Consider the following 18,836-nt stretch of genomic DNA (forward strand, 5'->3'; position numbering starts at 1 on the left):
TCAAATTTATTTTTATAAAAATAATTTTAAAACAATATAAAAATATTTAAATAATTTTTAGATAAAATATCAATATCTTTCTCATTCTAAGTTATCAATATCAAGTATTTAATCAAATTTTAATATAGTGTAATTCTGTTAAAAATATATCAAGTTATAAATGTATGTATTAAATTTCATACTAGCACATTAATTTTATCTTTGTTTTCTCAACTGTATAAAGAATTCCACTTCAAAATCTACAATTAAAAAATTAATAAATAAATAACAAAACAGATTTTAAACAGTGTTTAAAAAAATGATTCTTACATTAAGAATGTAATTTAAAAACTACAAGATTATAAATTTAATAAATATCTTATTAAAACAAACTTTAAAAAAAATTGACTTTTTTAAAAAATTTTTAAAAATTTGTTGTGACACTTTCACAAATTCAGACTGCAATTTTCAATTATATTTTTTAATTTATTTAATTTAAAATATATGCTCTCCACCTCAAATTAGTAGTGTCTTGCCATACATTATACTTTTCCTTTAGCAATTGAGTCGTGCCAATCATCTATCTAAAATTTTTCAGGGAAAAATTTTTGAATTGAAATAACATGATTTTCAGTTTTCATCAGAAGTTCATATATAGTTAATCAGGGCCTCCTACCCCTAAGGTTTCCATATCTGGTCTCATCTTTAATCTATATAACTTCATTCTGGAGATTAAAAAAGAAAGACAGACTGACTGACAACAGTAGGAATTCATAGATCTACAATTTATTCAAAATGCAGCCCAATCAGATCAAGAACAAGTCTACACATTGAGTATTGTCAAGGCATTGATAATAGTCAATATGTAGACTTGACTATATTCATGTCTATGCAGAAAGAACAAGACATTGACTTGACCTAATAATCAAGCATATGCATTTTTTGATATTCTGCATGAAGATATTTTTAACAAGTTGTGTAAAGCTTCTAAACTTTAATCAACTTTTTTAGATATATCTTTGTTATGCTATTACATATTACATTATTTATTTTCTTTTTTGTTATAAATTTTAAATAATTTGTGATAAAAATATTCCAATAAATAGTGCTAAAGTATTTTAAAGAATATTTAATAAATTTATAGAAAATATTATTAAAAGGCTCTATTTTTAAAAAGATGTACAAGTTTCACTAACTGTTTGAAAGTAGAGTGTTCCTGTGAAATGTTTCATAAGCCAAAATGGCGTAAAGTAAAGAAGCAATTACAGGAAATCCTTATTAGTTTGAAATTCAACAGACAAAATAATCACGACTTCAAATTATCGAGATTTACACATTTCTGTACGATATGCCAAATATCTTGTAGCTAATGTAATTTAGTAGGCAAATGGAATACTGATACATATACAGAATGCTACTTTCTTTAATTAATAATTAATTAATATTATTATAAATACTGTATAATTCAATATTGACAATGTTATGCATACTCTATTACTGTACTATATAGACTTACCATGGTATCTGTCTTTTCTTCATCTGGTAAGAAAGTTCTAAAATAGAATGTTAGAAAGGAACATATGACAGTTTTTAAAAGTTCTGTAAAAAATATCATATGTTCCTTTTATGCATTCCATTTTAGAATTCAACGATCTGATGAAGATCTATTTAGACTGAAAACATTATTCTGTGTTTTCACTGAACATGTAGCATCATCTCCCTTGCTGGATGAAAGAATTCCTTAAGTCTGGACTGCTTCACTGTTTGTTTGTATTGTTTATGTGCAAAGGAGTACAGCTTCTCAAGGGCAAGACAAATATTCTTGTTAGCACTCACAGCAGTATCTTCAAGCATCATCTTAATTGTAGATAAGTTTGCAGAAATTTCCTTGCAATTGATAGGATTTCAAGATGCTGCCGCATCATCATCATCACTACTATGAACATCTAATATTTGTGCTGGTATTATAGTTGCATTCAAGTTTGGAGTTGTCTCATCATAGTCAATAGCATAGGTTGTTGCAATATCATTATCCACAGTCCTACGATGTGGAAATTCACAAAATAATCAATGTTTATTGTTAAGTCTTTCCAATCGTGGGCACTTCAATTTCTTTGTTTTGTTGGCTATTTTTAATGTGATCAGCATCTGCATGCCGTTGAACAAAACCTGATTTTGCAAAACAGTTTCTGGTGCTTTTGGCCAGAATTTCTTGCCAGGAGGCCACAACATTCTACAGGGCATCCAAGACATTCCATTTTTGATTTCTTTAGCATGTATACTTCAAGAAATCACGCCAAGCATTTACAGCCCCAAACACTTCCTGTACCCAGCTTTTACTTGTGAAATTATACCTTGATCTAAGGGCTGGATAACACTGATGGTGTTTGCTGGTAAAAATAGCACATGCACATTGGAAAGGTGTAGGCCTTCAATATTGTGGGATGACACTCGATCCATCAGCAACAGGACCTTTATTTTTTATGTTGCCATTTTGCTTTGAAAGTGTAGCAGCCAATCTCAAAATATTTTTGCAGTGATCCAAGAGTTTTTATTTGACTCAAATGAGCAATGTGCAAATGAGCAACTGCAGCTGCCCTTATACAATCGCCTACCTCGTGCAAGGAAGGTTGGCAAACTTCCCAATTATTACAGATAGAAATTTCTGTATGCCATCTGCATTGCAACACAGCATGGCTGTAATCTGCTCATTACTGTGTTTCATTATAGCAGATTTCACCTTTCAGTGCTAAAGTCTTCAAATTGTAGAACACATCTGTTTGATCTAAGTTGAAGATGTCATGTTCAGCATATTCTTGCAGTATTGGACAAACAGTTTCTAGCCATGATTCAGCAGTGTTGGTGTTTACTGATGCAGATTTGTCACAGGTATTCAGAGATAAGATATTGTGGCAGCTTTGATATTGGTACAACTATGCATTGGAAAACTTAAGTCATCAATTCTGATGTATGTTGCCAACATAACACTTTTTTTTTTATCAGAGGTCCTGATGGGAATGTTTTTTGTGTGTCCAAAATCACAAAACCACTGGAAAACAACCTCTTCTAATTTCTTATGTTTAGCAGTCTGCAGACATTTCCATTTACCTGTTTTGATATCAGATTCAGCCAATTGTTCAAGTTTGTCATGGTTTTATAGTCATGTTAATAGAGTTGAAAAAGAATATTGAAAGTGCTTGCAATCTCACTTTTCAAACATTCATTCTTGTTCATCTCTTGGAGAATTTCCAGTTTTTTTCCCCATTCAAGTTTTTATTGTAGCTTCTCTTGGAACCTTTTCCTGATGCCATATTACTTTCACAAATAAAAAATGTTCACTTTCTAACCACTTGTTATGTACTTTTTGGTTGTAAAATGGACATTAGCTAGTTTTAGCAAAATGATATCATGTACTGTACTAGCACTGAAGGTAAACAGCATGTATCTAGGGAGAACCTCACGAACATACCAAAATGAAAGCAACATCAAGAACTGAACAACACACAACAGTATACGTGAGGTAGGTAACATTAATAGTGTTTGGTAAATTTACATCAATTTTACTAAGGATTTTTTATAAGTATCGTTGTAATGTACAGTACCAGTTGCCAGATAAGTTTCATAAAAAAAAAAATAATAAATCAAAATTCTCAAAATGTAGTCCAAATTATATTTAAAGTAGCCCAAAAAAGTAGTGTCACTTAAGCATAGAGCCCTACAAATTTCTCAATCTACTACTTGTAGTCCAATCTTGCAACCTGAAAGCCAGTCAAATTTTAAAAGATAAGAGGAAAAAGTAGTTGATGGTTAAGATGAGTCATAGCTAACATGAAAATGTGTTACTATAAAAATATTGACCAGATTAGAGTTGTTCTTGGTTTATTGTTCTCTTATAACATGGAGGCACTTCAATCTAAACTTATGAGTTAACATTCACATATTACATTTTGGACAGAATTTTTACTTTGAATTTTGAAGTAGCTGTATTTCAAACAAACTGAATTCCTTAACGTGTAAATCCCTATACCCGTAGCCAGGAAAAATAGTACAGTTACAAACTAACAAAATTTCAAACTATTCAAGTTTGAATTTACAAGGATTTTCTGTACCATTAATTTATATGGGAAAGAGTTTTGTGCATTTACAGACTCAAAATTAACTTACTAAATTAAACTATACATAATTATACTAACCACATAGTAAAAGCAGTAATAATATGATAAATACATAGTCTATATAAAGTAGACAGAGTACTTCTGGTGTAGTTTCACTAACCAGAAGTACTCTCTCTGATAATTAATATTTAAGCTTTGAAACTGCCTTTGTCTTAAAAAATGATTAAACCATCCATGACTACATTTAAATTGAATTTTTTCAATACTTTCCTTGCCAATATCCATTATTTCCATTTTAGTTTATTGAAAAGATGCTGATTTCTTCTTAAGTAAAGATAACAAGACATCACACTCTGTGCACTCAATAATTTACTCAAGCAGTAAACTTTTTATTTTATTATTTTATTTTTGCTAAAGGATGTACAAAATAATATTTTGATAATTGACATAAATCACAGATACTCAGACACAGTTCAAAGCTATGGTGGCTTAGTCTAGGATGCATTTTCCTGGGAAAGAGCTTGGAGACACCTCTTGCTATTTGTTGCTTAGAGTGCACAGTTCCTCTAAAACAGGTCTCTGCAAGACAAATGCTAAATGCTATTTTTGCTTCCACTGTTTTTTAAAAGCAAATGTCCTCTTCAGATTTCTTTCAGTTAGTGAAAACATGTACTAATATAGGTCTTTTGTAAAAGTGAAGTGGTGTAAAGCAAGGGAGGTATCCCTCACTTTACTAAACTTCAATAGTACTAAAGTTTGCTATGTATGAATCTATTGTTCAAAATTCATTAAAATTTGTTGTTTAGGTTCTTCAATTCAGTCAAGTGCTAATGTGAGTTTAACTGGGATAATGGAAGATAAACTGAAAGCTACAACAGTTAATACTACCAAGAAGAAATCTTCAATTACTCACGAGATTGGTGATAGTGGATACTTAAGTAATTCTTGTCAGGATATTCAAAATAATGAAAATAATAACATTCTGGCTGATGCTGCAGATATTCAACCAATTGAAGCACAGCTTCTGCCTAGAACACAACATGGTAAGAAATTAGAGTTTGATATAATGTTGATGATTTTTTTACTGGTGATTATTTGTAATGATTTTTCATGTGTCTTATATTAAATATGATATTTAAATTTTTACAACAACATTTCAATGCTAAATATGTAAATTATGATTAATTAAAATGGCTTACACATTTTATTAAGATTTTTTTAACTTAACAAATCCTTTATTTGCAAGTTTTAATGTTTCAGATATAAAAACATTAAATCTTATAATTTTTTTTAAAAAATCATATATTATTTAAAATAACTTTTTAATATTTAATCAGTTATCTGTTTATTTATTTATTTATGCTGTTTCAATCTGTAGCCATTCATATACTCATTTACATTCAACATTATAATAAATTCTTACATATTTCATAAACTGATTTTAATTTTATAACATTGAACAGCCGAAGATGAAAGTTTATTAACACTTGACATGTCAGAAGATAGTTCTTTATGGGGAGAAGAAATGCATAATACAATTGAAAATGGTTGGTCTGGAATTTCATTATCAGCTGAGTTAGAAGTAATGACCCAAGAATTAGCAAGCAGAGGTCCACCACAATCAGAAGTACAGTTAAGGTATAAAATTTTCTAAAAATAAATTTAGACTTGTAATTTAATTTGTATTAATTAAATAGTCTATGGTTAATTTTTAATCAGAAATGAAATTTATTGAGAGGTTTTAATTATAAACAAGATTTTGTGCTTTAAACTCCATTTTATCATTCAAGTATACTGTATATACAATAAAAATAAAAAAAAGTCCATGATTAAATGTCTGAATCTGAAATATTGGCACAACTAAGGCTACATCCTAACATGTCAGCATCCAGTGAATGTGCTTCCAAGCAGAGCAGACAAACTGATTCAAGCTAATGTGCGCATCCAGAGTAACCGTGTTTAGCATGCAGTGACCACCAGATGATGCTTCTACACGCACGTGCAGGAAGCAGCTATGAAGCAAGTTTGATCACTGCTTCCACTGCTCATGCTTCCAAAGAAGAAAATGGCTGATTTTGTAGATAGATAAAAACAGAATGACAAACTGTGTATACGAGGTCTGTTCAAAAAATACGCGGACTGTTTGAATTACACAGCTCCAGTTGGTTCCAGGGGAATCCGATTGGTGTCACTAGGTTTGTACAGATCTTCTGATGATAAAGCCGTTTCCCGATTACAGATATCTTTATTTGTTGATTAGCTATGCGATTTTTTCGTTTGTTGGATTTCAGAATGAATGACATGAAGGAGCAACAACTTGCTGTGAAATTTGTGTTAAACTTGGAAACAAAGGTCTAATCGTCCCAGTGGGTGGATGAAACGTCCACCAGACTCAAAAAAGCTCGCCAAATTCGATCCAATGTCAAGGTGATGCTGACTGATGCTAAGGGTGTTGTTCATCATGAGTACCTCCTCAAGGCTCCATAGTGAACCAGACTTACTACATTGATGTTCTGAAACGTCTGAGGGATGCCGTCTGTCGCAAAAGTCAAGAAATGTGGAGGAGTGGCAACTGGTTTCTCCATCATGACAATGCTCCAGCCCATTCAGCCCTCAGAACTCGTGAGTTTTTGGCCAAACACTCGATCACTGTTCTTCCCCCCACCCCCACTCACCTGATCTTGCTCCTTGTGACTTTTTCTTGTTCCCAAACTCAAAAGACCCTTGAAAGGAAGATTTGAGAGGATTCCCGAGATTAAGGCAAATGTGATGAAGGCGCTGAAGGACATTACAAAAGAAGCATACCAGGACTGTTTCAACAAGTGGAAACACTGTTGGGATAAGTGTGTGTGTTGGGAAGGAGAGTACTTTGAAGGGAACCCAGACATGTAAATTCTACACACAGTACATTTTGTTTTATGGCGTCAGTCTGCGTATTTTTTGAACAGATCTCGTGTATGTACTTTAATTAATAATCTTTTACGTAATTTAATAATTTCTGATTTTGTATAAATGTAATGTTTTAAAAATAAAACTTTTTTTAACTTATTATTCTATATTCTTTATATTTGCCATGTATCTACTTCGTGATAACATTTACCTTTCAAATTTACCGTTTTAATGCTTGTCATATTTTCCATAGTAGCATTCGACGAAGTCTTCTCACCCCCATCTTGTAAACAATACGTGTCCACTCTGGACAGAAGTCGTTCGCATGTACAAAGATTCTTTCTGCCCGCAGTCACTGGATACTGCCACGTAGGATGTAGCCTAACAATTCAAGATCGAATTTAGTTCAGATCTTCACTGTACTTTTATAAGTACATATGTACATTTACTTTCTCCCATGAGACTACTCATAAAAAAATAATGCAATCTAATTATAATGGAGGAAGTTAGCTCAGTTGAAATAAAAATTTCAACTGAACTAACTTCATTCTCATCTGGTTTTTCTCAGATATCTGTTATGATAAATAACTTCTTTCTTTTGTAAAGCTGCAGAAGTTTATTTTATTCTCCATTCAACCAATATTCTCTATTTAATCCAGCTTTTTCATTTGTCTTATGCTTTTCTACTTTTAAATTGTTCATTTTCTCTTTAGTTAATTTGTTGTTATTCAATATTTTATAATTATATAAACTCACTCATTGTACTTCTATTTTTTTTTAGATATCTTTTACAACTGATGTTAGAAGCAGGTTGTTTGGATTGGTCATTATTAATTGCTTTTGTGTTAAGGGATGCCATGGCCATAATAAGGGTGGTCAATGCCACACGTCAACCAGAATTTTCTCAGGAAATAGCTCAACACTTGACGGATGGATTAACTAAATTGGAAAATTGGATAGATACTCATTGGTAATTTTAAAGTATTCTATTTACCATCTTTCAATATTTTGATTGTCTTATAACTTCAGTTTTATTTTTCACTTTCAGTCTTGGATATAAACCATTCATGTTAGCAATACGTAATCAAGTCAAAGCACTGACAAAAATAATTACTTCCAGACCTCAAGTACTCAAACTTCAAGGACAGTTTTCTTTAAATAACACGCAAGAAAATTCATTTAATCAAGAAGACGAAGGAAATTATCATTCCCTGCCCAACTGTAAAAAAATTCCATTCAGGAAACCAATACTAAAATGGAGAATTTATTCAATGAAGAAAGCAAAGTTCAGACTTTAGGAAAGGCTAATGATGTAGAAAGAGATAATATATCGGATAAGAGTGAGAAAAGTAGTGATTGCAACATTTCATAGCCAAATTTATGATCAAGTTTTTCTTTTAAAGTCATTGCATTTTCTGAAGTGCATACAAATTTCATTTCAATTCCCAGGATCATTTTATCTGTAAAAATTTAACTGCAGACAAACAATGGAGTAATTAATCATGTATATTATATATTGTCCAACGAGACTCTACGGCAGCTTGAAAAGAATACTTCCACATGTATAAAGGAATGTCGGGTCCAAACGTAGTGCAAAAAAAGAAAGTTATCACTCTGTTTTATCCCTTCTCAGTTATATAGTACAATGATGATGCCATGACTTCTATTTGGGTGTTTATTATTTTGAGAGAATGTGACATATTTGTTTATATAAATTTTTCTGAAGTAGATCTGACAAATAACATTCAGCCAAAAATTTTTTTGGAAGCCTCATTATGAACGATATATAAAATTGAAAATTTTATATTCGTTTCTTTGAATTTGCGCGTTCATAAAATGGTGCAATTGTGTGTAAGATAAGAGAAATTTTATATGTTTAATCCCTGATCATGGAAATTATGTAAATTCCAGATCTTCCCATTCAAGAAGGAAAAAAATATGGCCTGATTTTAATATAATATCTGTTTTTCTTGAAAAATAAATTATTTTTTCAATAACCATTGTAGTAGATGTTGGTAATCAGATTGTTTTTGTGAAACTTTATAAGAAGTTTTTAAAATTGAATCATTGTTCATATTTTTCACACAATAAAAGAAACTTGTATTTGTATATCAATATTTTTTTATTAGCAAATCAGAATGTTTTATATAAAATTATATAAAAAATGTTTTGTAGCAAAAGTTTATTTTGTATAAATTACATTTTAAAAAATTTTGAGAAAATAATTTAGGTTACTAGATATACATAAGTTATAGCCAGGTATTTCAGTATGAATCAATAGAAATGTCATCAGTTTCAAACATTTGTTTGCATTTACAAGAAAGTTAATTTAAAATTAATGGGAAAATATTTATAATTTTGAATTTTATTGAGAATTAAGAAATTAGTATTTTTTTTTTATATATACAGTACATACAAGTATAACTATTAATTGTAAATTTATGCATAAGTGAAAATGGGTAGTAAAAACAAGTTGATAAATTTGTATCATCTATTAGAAACATATTTTAAACCCAAATTTTATAATTAAAATAGTAAATACTCTGTTTCGATTATAAAATTCCATTGAGAATATGTAACTAAACTGAGCTTCATGGTGTCTGTCCCAATTCAGATTCAGTTTAGAGTTTGGGGAAGATTGTAGTTTTATTAGAATTTTTGTTTTTTAATCAAAACTTAAAGAAATCACCATTTGGTTTAAAAAAACAAAAATCATATACAAATACATATTTGTAAATAATTTTATTAAATGTACAAAATGCACATTTAATAATCTTAAATTTCATACTTTCTAAAGAGTTATTCAATAATTTACATATTGATGGTAAATGATAACCAGTCACTATACGAAACTTTGCTAATTAAGTTCTAGTATATCGATTTTTATGAATTAAAAAGTTTAACTTTTTAGTTAAATTATTTATGAAACTTAAATGTCCAAATATTTGATAGGCTGATACATAAAAATAATTATAAAGGATGCATCGGAAATTTTGGGCATATGAAAACAAAATTGAAATGAGCAAAAACGAATTTCAGTAAAGTTTCGCGTGAAAATGCAAAAAATTAAATAAATTCTCTCATTTCCTCCTGTCTACCGATTTTATTGAGATTGTCGAATTCTTCCCTCGCTGATTTCACCGATAATTTGAATAAGTTATAAATAAAAGTAGTAAATTTGGCACAGAAATTTAAAAATTTTTATTTGAAGATATTATTTAAATAAATAAATAAGAATCATTATATTATCAACTGTACAAATCTATCCAAATGGTAAAAAGCATTATCATTGAACAAACATTGTTCCAATGGACGGCAAATCGGGTGTAATATAGGATAATTCATTCCTGTAGCAAGCATCTGCATTGGAAACGAACTGCTGATGATTGTAATAATTGCCATGAACTGTAAAAGTAATAAGTTAAGAAATTTATTTCTATGCAAAGTGTATTCGTCACTTATCTTACCAAGGTGATGTTTACTTTCGGATGCATAATCTCCGTAATTCTGAGTTCCAAATAATGGATAATCATGAGCCATTCTGGTTGCAGCCATATTATCACCGTTCGTAATTTGTTTTCCGTAATCATCCGGTGGAAAATAATTTATTGCTGAATGCATACAGCTATCTGAAATTTGAGTTTAATGCAAAGATGATAATCAATTTTAAGAAAAATTTGTCATTTTGCTCGTAAAATTGAATGTTATCAACGTTTTTTTTTTTTTTTGTTTTTTACCTTGTTGAATCTGGGTAGAATTATACATTTCTTCAGGCAGTTGCTGATAATACATGGAATATGATTGAGAACTTATCTGTCTGGTGGTTGCATTGTGAAAATGTTGTAATGGTAAACTTTGGCTAATTTCTCCTCCGTAATTCTGGCCATGGTCTAAGGAATAAATGGCATATAAATTCTAAAAGAAAAAGATATATACAAAGAATGACAACGAATAATTCTTACTTGCATAGCAGTGCGAATCTTTGAAATACCATGTGGAATGATTCTCTGATTGACTTGTTCGATTATTGTAGCGCCTTGTATCTGATGTAACACTATCATCTATCAAGCGATTGATGATTCGAGTAGGTCTGACAGTTGCTACAGGTTGTCGTCTTTCTTTCTTACCTTCTTGATTTTTCTGCCAATGATTGGTAACTCCAGGTGACAGCTGATGTCGTTGAACCAAGTAACAAGATGTTGGAGCCGAAAATAATTGGTTTCCATTGTTATCTGGAATATCGAAATCATTTGAACTGAAATTTTTGTTATACAGTTTAATACAAAAAAAGTTCTTGAATCGTATGTTGGCTTATCTTTTCAACACCGATAAAATTCTTTGTTAGAATAACTTATCTCTTAAAGTCAAGTAGGTCGATGTAAAATTTTATCTCGTTATCGTGTTTTTAGCTTTATAACGTTATTCTGTCTATTTTTACCAAAATCTTTTGTAAAGAAACATTAAATTATAAATCATTGTTACATTAAAAACAATGATTGTTAAATATACAAAACAGACTTGCCAGGATTTTTTAAATAACTCTGAAGAAGCGCTTGTAGTTCTGTTTCTTTTTCGTACTCGAACTGAGACTCCATTGTTAGTAATAAGTATTCATCAAGCAGCAATCGAAGCAAATGAAAAGAAGCTGTATACAAATGAACAGAAGTTTATCACAATAATTAGAAAGGAAATTTGAAAAGTCAATTTTAGTAATAAATTCACTTGCCAAAATTTTCAGCGTTATTCATGGTCATACTATACATAATTTGTACACCAAAAAAGGACCATTTTAAAAGAAAATCTTGGGCTCTCTGTCGAAAATTTTCTTGCTTTCCTAGCTTAAATACGTAATAAAAGATTTATAACGCTATAATTTTGCTAAACATTTTAAAAATGTAACTACCTTCAATACTTTCTTTTCAACTAATTCGTCCATCCACTCGATAAATCCTTCTATTGTTGCTTGTCGCCTAAGTTGATCTTTAAACTGACGAAAAACTAAAATTAAATAACAGATTTATATATATTTAAACATGTAAACAATTAAGAAAAACGTTTTGACGTTTACAGATCTCTTACATTCAGTGTTAAAACAGATTTCGCTGTCGCAATCTCCGGATGTATATAAAGTACTAATTGTAGATAACTCAACATTTTCTACATCTTCTGTTATGGCCTTGATGTGTCTCTGGTCATATAAAATGGGACGCGTAATCTGTAAAATTTTGAGTACATTGAAAATTGTCTTTGCCTCAAATAATATAAATGCCATTCGATTTTTATGTTTAATGATTTTTTACTTGAGCCAGGTGGAGAAATGATACTTGTCTCTTCAAAGACACCGAAAAAAGATTCGCTACCGGTAGTTTAGCTTTGGATAGTCCTTCTGGAAGTTTTTCTAACGAGGAAGTCAACCATGTTTTCCAGTGATGAGCCAAATTTCTGATCTCGCACAATAACCTAATTTAGAATACGACGATGAATCGAATTAATCAAATCATAACTGTAAATTCTGTGGATTGAAGAATAAGGATCAATGTCGATTTCTTTAGCCCATGACATTGGCCTTATTCTTCCAAGCCACAAAATTAACCAAAGGCTACACAAACTTACGTTTCTGGCATCTCTTGTAATGTAGAAGGAATTAATACGTCTATTAGAGTCTAAAGTAAAATTAAACATTTACAATAAAATTAGTAAAATTTACAAAAATGATCTTAATTCAAGCAATTATATCAAAACTTAATAGCATAGTGAATTATTGGTTGGTGATTTGCTTTATACAGTATTACTATAATTGAATACGTGAGCGCTAAGTTTTGTCTGGATGCTTCAATAGTGTGATAAGTCCTCCATATACCCAAAACTTAGCGCTCACATTTTCAATTATAGTGAATTATATTGTTAAATATTGATACAGAAAAGTATACAAAGTAAAAAAAGAAAGGAAAAGATACTTTATACAAGATCCAGTCGCATACTGCAACAATATCATTGACAAATTGGTGTTTGACTAGAGGAAGCAAATGATCTGGAAGGCCTTGCCAAAAATGCAATAAGTAGCTTCTTATCTGTGAAAAATAAATTTATACGAATCTGCTAATTGATCAGAGAACAAAGAACATCACTTTATACCAACTTCTTCGAAATTTCCGCCTATAGTCGTATCCAATACGCATTGGCAATGAGTCTTGTACATGGTTAAAAATATCTGCAACTAACATAAACGGAATAGAAAGAATCATTAAATGTTAATGGTAAATAATTCCTTAAATATTAATCGATTAATATTTACCAATTCCGGTTGTATAGTTTCGGGGATTTTCAAATGAGAAGCTACCGGAAACTCGGGAAGAAGAGTTCCGGTTCGAGTACTTAATGTATACTTTCTAGTAAATCCGCCCTAAATATAACAAGGTAATAATTAGATCAAAAATATCCGACGAAAGATCATTGTTTGTCTTTAATCGTGTTTAGATGTTTCCGGCGATAAACATACTCCACATTTTAAAGAATTGAGAATTCACTTAGAAAAATAAATAAAAGTTTATCTGGGTCAATATTAAGTTACTGATTTCATTTTTAAAACAGAAATGTGTCGTTTAATAAAATATAGGTTATCAGCATTTGTTTGTAGTATAAATTAGTCAGAATATATAAATAATGAAAAGTTATTTTAATCGGTTATTGATTATTCTTGAAATTCAAAATAATTTTGACAAACAATAGGGCAAAATTTCATTTTCGTGCATTAATTAAGTTAACATTCTTGCCCCTATTTTGATAATTTTACTAAACTTATAAATAAAAGACTATTATAAAAAAAAACTCCAAAGTATCAGGTGTTATCAGTCGAGCCAGACTGCTTGGCACCAGCGAGGAATGACGTCAGAGACCTGATTCCCACCTTGACGCGTTCAAGGGTCGGATAAATGGCAATCGCGAACAAACATCCGGTTTAATATCTACAGATTAGTTGAAAAGGTGACAAGTTCCTACTGTTTAACAAAAAAATTACCTCTCCTTTCATCCAATCTTACCTCGTTTTTCATCTTACAACCGGAAAACCTAAAAGAGAAAAGTGAAAATTATTGAAGTTCTCAATTACTTGTTCATTTAAGAAAATACTTATATAATATATCGTTCTTGGCATTGTTTAATTTTAGTAGGATAATTGAAGTTTTAGCACCTTTTAAACCAATTCAGGCGCTTATCTCGCGACTCGAACGCGCTATTGGGTCATAAATTTCTTTCTTATCTCGGACTGTCATCGAGGTATATGATAATTAACGAAGTAAGCCAATTCAGCTTAATACCCGGCGCTAAACAATAGGTAAAATACCAAAATTGTTAGCCGATGTGAGTAATTAGTGATAACGAAAAATCCCGTTCTGTATTTTAAACAAATCAAAACTAAACAATAAAAAGAAAAAGAAAACCCTATCGATGATGCAGATTATTAAATTATCATTACATTTATGTTGAAATTTGTTTACCAGACTTAAATAGATAATAGTAAAAGAAGATATTTTTATTATTAAGACGATGATAAAATAGAAATTTTTTACCTGGTTAGACCTCTATTAGTGTATACTGTTTCATAATATTCGCTGTTTTCTCGAATACCGATTCCATGATAATGATACCTAAAATTTAAAAAATTTTCATGTTATTCTCTTTTGTATTCATGGAAATCAATGTTTTGCCAACATAGTTTTTCTTTTTCTAACTTGGAGTGTCCTCTGGCTCCTAATCTCTTAGAAGTCACATTAGGAAATTTAATTCTGATTATCTGATAATAATAAAAATTTCATTTAGAAAATGTTTTTAAGTGAAAATTTTATTTTACAATCAAATACGAGTTTAAATACCTTTCCAAAGGTTGCCTTGCAAGTGGGTTGCAGCTTTTCTTTGCGACAAAAATCTAAATAATGTTCGTAAACGATTCCTCGTGGTAAGCATACACCTTCGTAAGAACAATAATTCTCTCCTAACCTGAGAAAAATGTGTGAAAATTTTAATTAATTATGTATTTTTTTTTAATTTAACTTATTTGACAATATTTATATAGACGACATTAAAAGCTGAATAGTTCTTTATATTCTTTATTCTCTGTTACAATAAAGTCATTAGGACTGGTGATAACTGTCCCCAATTTAACAAGGAATAGTTTCTAAATTATTAAATTACTTATTACAGGGAAATATTTAAATATTAATGAAAATACTAATTTCATTTTATAGTTTACCATTTTAAAGTGATATCATTTTGTCTCTTCTTATTTTTAAAGGATTGAGATAATTGTCGTTTAGACCCAATATCTTCCATATTCTTAACAGAAAATACAGCAAGAGCGACGAGTATAAAAAGCACAAAAATGATTTCTATAAAGAAAAAGTTCAAAAAATACTTATGATAAAAACAGATAATATATATTCTGTATTAATTCAAAAAAAAAAAAAATTGTTAAGGAATATTGTAATACAAACTTAAATTAGCAGACAAATGTGTTAGTAAAACTTAGCATACTTTCAATCAAGTTTGCAAGTTTTAATATTCTATATTATTAAATTTAAATTTGTCAATTGAATTTATAGATTAAACAATATTTCTTTCTATAAGGTTTTATAATAAAGATATTTAATTAAAAATCTTATTTTACTCCACTTGACAGAGTTTGACATGAAGAATAATATAGGCCTATTCTGAGAAAAAATTTTCACCTTAGGCCTACTCTAAGCAAAATTCAAAAACATTTCATATTCAATATAAATGTTTATGAATTTACTCAATAATTACTAATAATTACAGTAATTCTTAAATTAAAAACAAAATTTTTAATTTAAGAATTACAGTAAGACCCCGCTTAACGCTGATTCGATATAACGCGGTCTGTTCGAAACCTTAAAAAAAGCCCAAAATTTACGCCGATTGAAATTATCGCATTCAGGGCCGGCCTTCTCGATAAAGGGGCCCGGGTGCAAGAAACTATTTGGGCCCAAATGTTTTTCTAAAATAAAAAAATTTAGCAAACAGGCTGTACTTTCTTTAAATCTATGTTTGTTTGGTGCAATTTTGAAAAAAAAAAAATAAATATATATATATATATATATATATATATATATAATATATATAAATAATATAATATAAAATAAATAATATAAAATAATATTTATATATATATAATATATGTTATATATATATATATATATATCATGCTTGCCATAGGAAATATTGACTTGGCAAGAATTAACTGATAAATGCATGAACAGTGTGGAAGAAGTTATGGCCGAAGGTATCGAAGATTTCTCAACGAGAAGAGCCTATTATTGTATCGTTAGGTTGACCAAATTGTCAACCTAAACCTAATCGATACAGCAGGACTAGATGTAGACGAGCAGGATATTGAGGAGTTACCGCAGGATTCTGGTGAGAGCCTTACCACCGACGACCTCCAAGAACTGACAGAACAAGGAATTCGTGTAGAACTGGAAAATAGTGATTCTGAAAACGAAGAACCCAAAAAATTTCTCTACAGATTTCCTTAGTAAAGTTTGGGTAACGATAACCGAAATCGTTGATCAAATTGTAGCGAAAGATCCAGATTTTGAAATTACTGCAAAAGCAAAACGAGGCGTTTTGGATGCGATCTTCTGATACCGACATTTGCTTAAGGAAAGAAAAAAGCGACAAATGAAACTTCACGACTTTATTGCAAAAAAACAAGAATTTCAGAAAAGTCAGGACCTTCGTCACAAAAAATGAACTTTACATTTCTGTGTGCATATGTTTACGTGTTATGTTTAACATATATTATTATACAAATTAATATAAAAATAACTTAAAATGATAGTAAAATCTGTTTATTTTTGGTCGCGTGTTCCCCTATCCCTATTTACTCTGTGTTAAAATGACCTCGTTTAACGCTTTGTTGTCTAGGAACGTATCCCCCGCGTTAAGCGGGGTCTTACTGTATAATTATTTTAAACGAGCAATTATTTATTGTAACATCGTTACAATTCTGGGCTGCAATTTTTAATCATAATTTTAATTAATTTAATTTAAAATATAGACCTTGATTTTAGTAATGTCTTGCCCCTGTACGTCATACTTTTCTTCTTAACAAGAGTCATGCCGATCATCTATCTAACTCTGTTTAGAGGAAATTTTTGAATTGAAATAACGTGATTTTCGGTGCAAACTGGAAGTTCGTATTATAGTTAATCGGGGCTTGTTGCCCCTAAGCTTTCCAAATCTGGTCTCAAGTTTTATTTATCTAACACTGTTCTCGAGATTAAGGAAGAGCAGTCAGACGGACGACAGCGGGAATTTATAGGTCTACAAGTTTTTTTTAAATTGTAGCCCAATAAAATAATAATTAGGCTATATAAAATCATATTCCAATAGGATAGTTTTAATTATTTTATATAGGCTTTATATTTAAAACATAGAAATGAAAAGTAAAGTGAATTTAAAGCTTTGATTTTAACTTATATATTTTATAGAATAATATGTTTAACAAGAATAAAGAATGCAATTATACAAACAAAGATAACAAATGCCCGCGAGTAAATTTTAAACAGAAATGAATTAAATGAAAACAAAATTTACCTTTTATCCGATAATCTTTTTTGATCAATAATAATTTACGAGGTTCATAGAAATGGAATAAAGGAGGGAATCGAAACCGAAATCTCTTAAATGAAAATTTCATTTGTTTTTATGTTCAGAATAGAAAACGATCGCATAGACAATAATGTTTTTTTTTTTTTTTTTTCAATTGACTAAATCTAAAATTTTTAAAGTAGGCCTACATTCTATTTGGTAAAACTTAATTTATTATAAAAATACTTGTAGTCTATCTTAGAATAATTTCTTAATTTTAACTCTCTTCATATAGCAGGAATTAGAGAACCTTTTACCATTCCCATCGTAGGTTTGGCCAGGCACATAATGGATCGTCCGGTAGTGAGAGACGAGACCTGACTTATCAAGGCGACCCACCAATAAAAAGTTATATTTTTGAGATGATTCAGACTCGCATCCGATTTCTCAAACTAAAAGACTGACACCTTTACTATCGCCACCATTTTTATTTTTATATTACTCACAACTTAGTAGTGAAATTATCGTATAGTTACATTTTACAAGTTATATGAATATAACTTCTTTGAATATTGCATTCATATTTTCCATTTTATAATGCATTTTCTTTATAAGCAACTAAAACTGCGAATCAAAAATGTATAAAATGTATTGAAATGTCTTTTTGGTTCATAAAAGTATTTAGCGCTTACAAATACAAATAATAGCAGTTAGAACAATAATTCATAAAGTTATTCGTTCGATAATTTACTAATATTTCAGAAATGACAACAAATACGCTTTCTGAATTACAATCTTACTACAACATTTGAACATTTTGATGAGAGAATTCTTTATTAACGAACGTTTTCAACCTACTGCCATAGGCCATCATCAGGTTTTAAATAAGTTTAAGAAAATGTTCCACAAATAGAACATTCAGTTTAAAGTATTCTAAATTAAATTATTTAGTAATTTTAAATTTGTACTCAAAATTACTAAATATTTTATTTGAATCAGGTTTTAAACTTACTTAAAACCTGCTTCAAACTACTGTCATAGATAAATCTCTGACAGTAGTTTGAAAACGTTTGTGAATAAAGAATTCTCTCACAAAATGCTCAGATATTTTAGTAAGATTGTATTCTCTCTGTGCTAAATACACATTGTATGAATTTTAATGGCTTTCTGGATTATTTTTTAAAAAGTTTTCAAATATATTCATAGATTCTTATCTCTTTTCTATTAAAACTCGGCCGCATGCCGAGG

At 29.9% G+C, this 18,836-nt stretch overlaps 2 protein-coding genes across 2 annotated transcripts in view; one reads left to right on the forward strand and one right to left on the reverse strand.

Annotated features, from left to right (window-relative positions):
- Nucleotides 1–9,092, forward strand: part of LOC136975872 (guanine nucleotide exchange factor subunit RIC1-like) — a 97,095-nt gene extending 88,003 nt beyond the window's left edge. Inside the window, exons 30-33 of the mRNA XM_067271017.1 lie at nucleotides 4,901–5,137; nucleotides 5,558–5,732; nucleotides 7,765–7,953; nucleotides 8,032–9,092. Coding sequence (XP_067127118.1) covers nucleotides 4,901–5,137; nucleotides 5,558–5,732; nucleotides 7,765–7,953; nucleotides 8,032–8,281 — 851 coding nt within the window. The 3' untranslated portion in view covers nucleotides 8,282–9,092. The remainder of the gene's footprint in view (nucleotides 1–4,900; nucleotides 5,138–5,557; nucleotides 5,733–7,764; nucleotides 7,954–8,031) is intronic.
- Nucleotides 9,093–10,230: 1,138 nt separating this feature from the next.
- On the reverse strand, nucleotides 10,231–18,411 carry LOC136975883 (DNA-binding protein RFX6-like). Its single transcript, XM_067271036.1, has 19 exons — nucleotides 18,340–18,411; nucleotides 15,232–15,367; nucleotides 14,855–14,978; nucleotides 14,714–14,775; nucleotides 14,552–14,629; nucleotides 14,024–14,051; nucleotides 13,279–13,386; nucleotides 13,123–13,200; nucleotides 12,941–13,054; nucleotides 12,597–12,646; nucleotides 12,284–12,443; nucleotides 12,063–12,198; nucleotides 11,887–11,981; nucleotides 11,710–11,821; nucleotides 11,506–11,628; nucleotides 10,946–11,215; nucleotides 10,721–10,873; nucleotides 10,451–10,612; nucleotides 10,231–10,388 (listed from the first exon to the last, which is right to left on the reverse strand). Exons 2-19 carry the CDS (start codon nucleotides 15,309–15,311, stop codon nucleotides 10,270–10,272), a joined length of 2,052 nt encoding a protein of 683 aa, XP_067127137.1. The 5' UTR covers nucleotides 15,312–15,367; nucleotides 18,340–18,411; the 3' UTR covers nucleotides 10,231–10,269.
- Between the last annotated feature and the right edge of the window lie 425 nt (nucleotides 18,412–18,836).

Source organism: Centruroides vittatus, unplaced genomic scaffold, assembly GCF_030686945.1.
Source record: "Centruroides vittatus isolate TY-2023 unplaced genomic scaffold, ASM3068694v2 contig_391, whole genome shotgun sequence".
NCBI lineage: Eukaryota > Metazoa > Arthropoda > Arachnida > Scorpiones > Buthidae > Centruroides > Centruroides vittatus.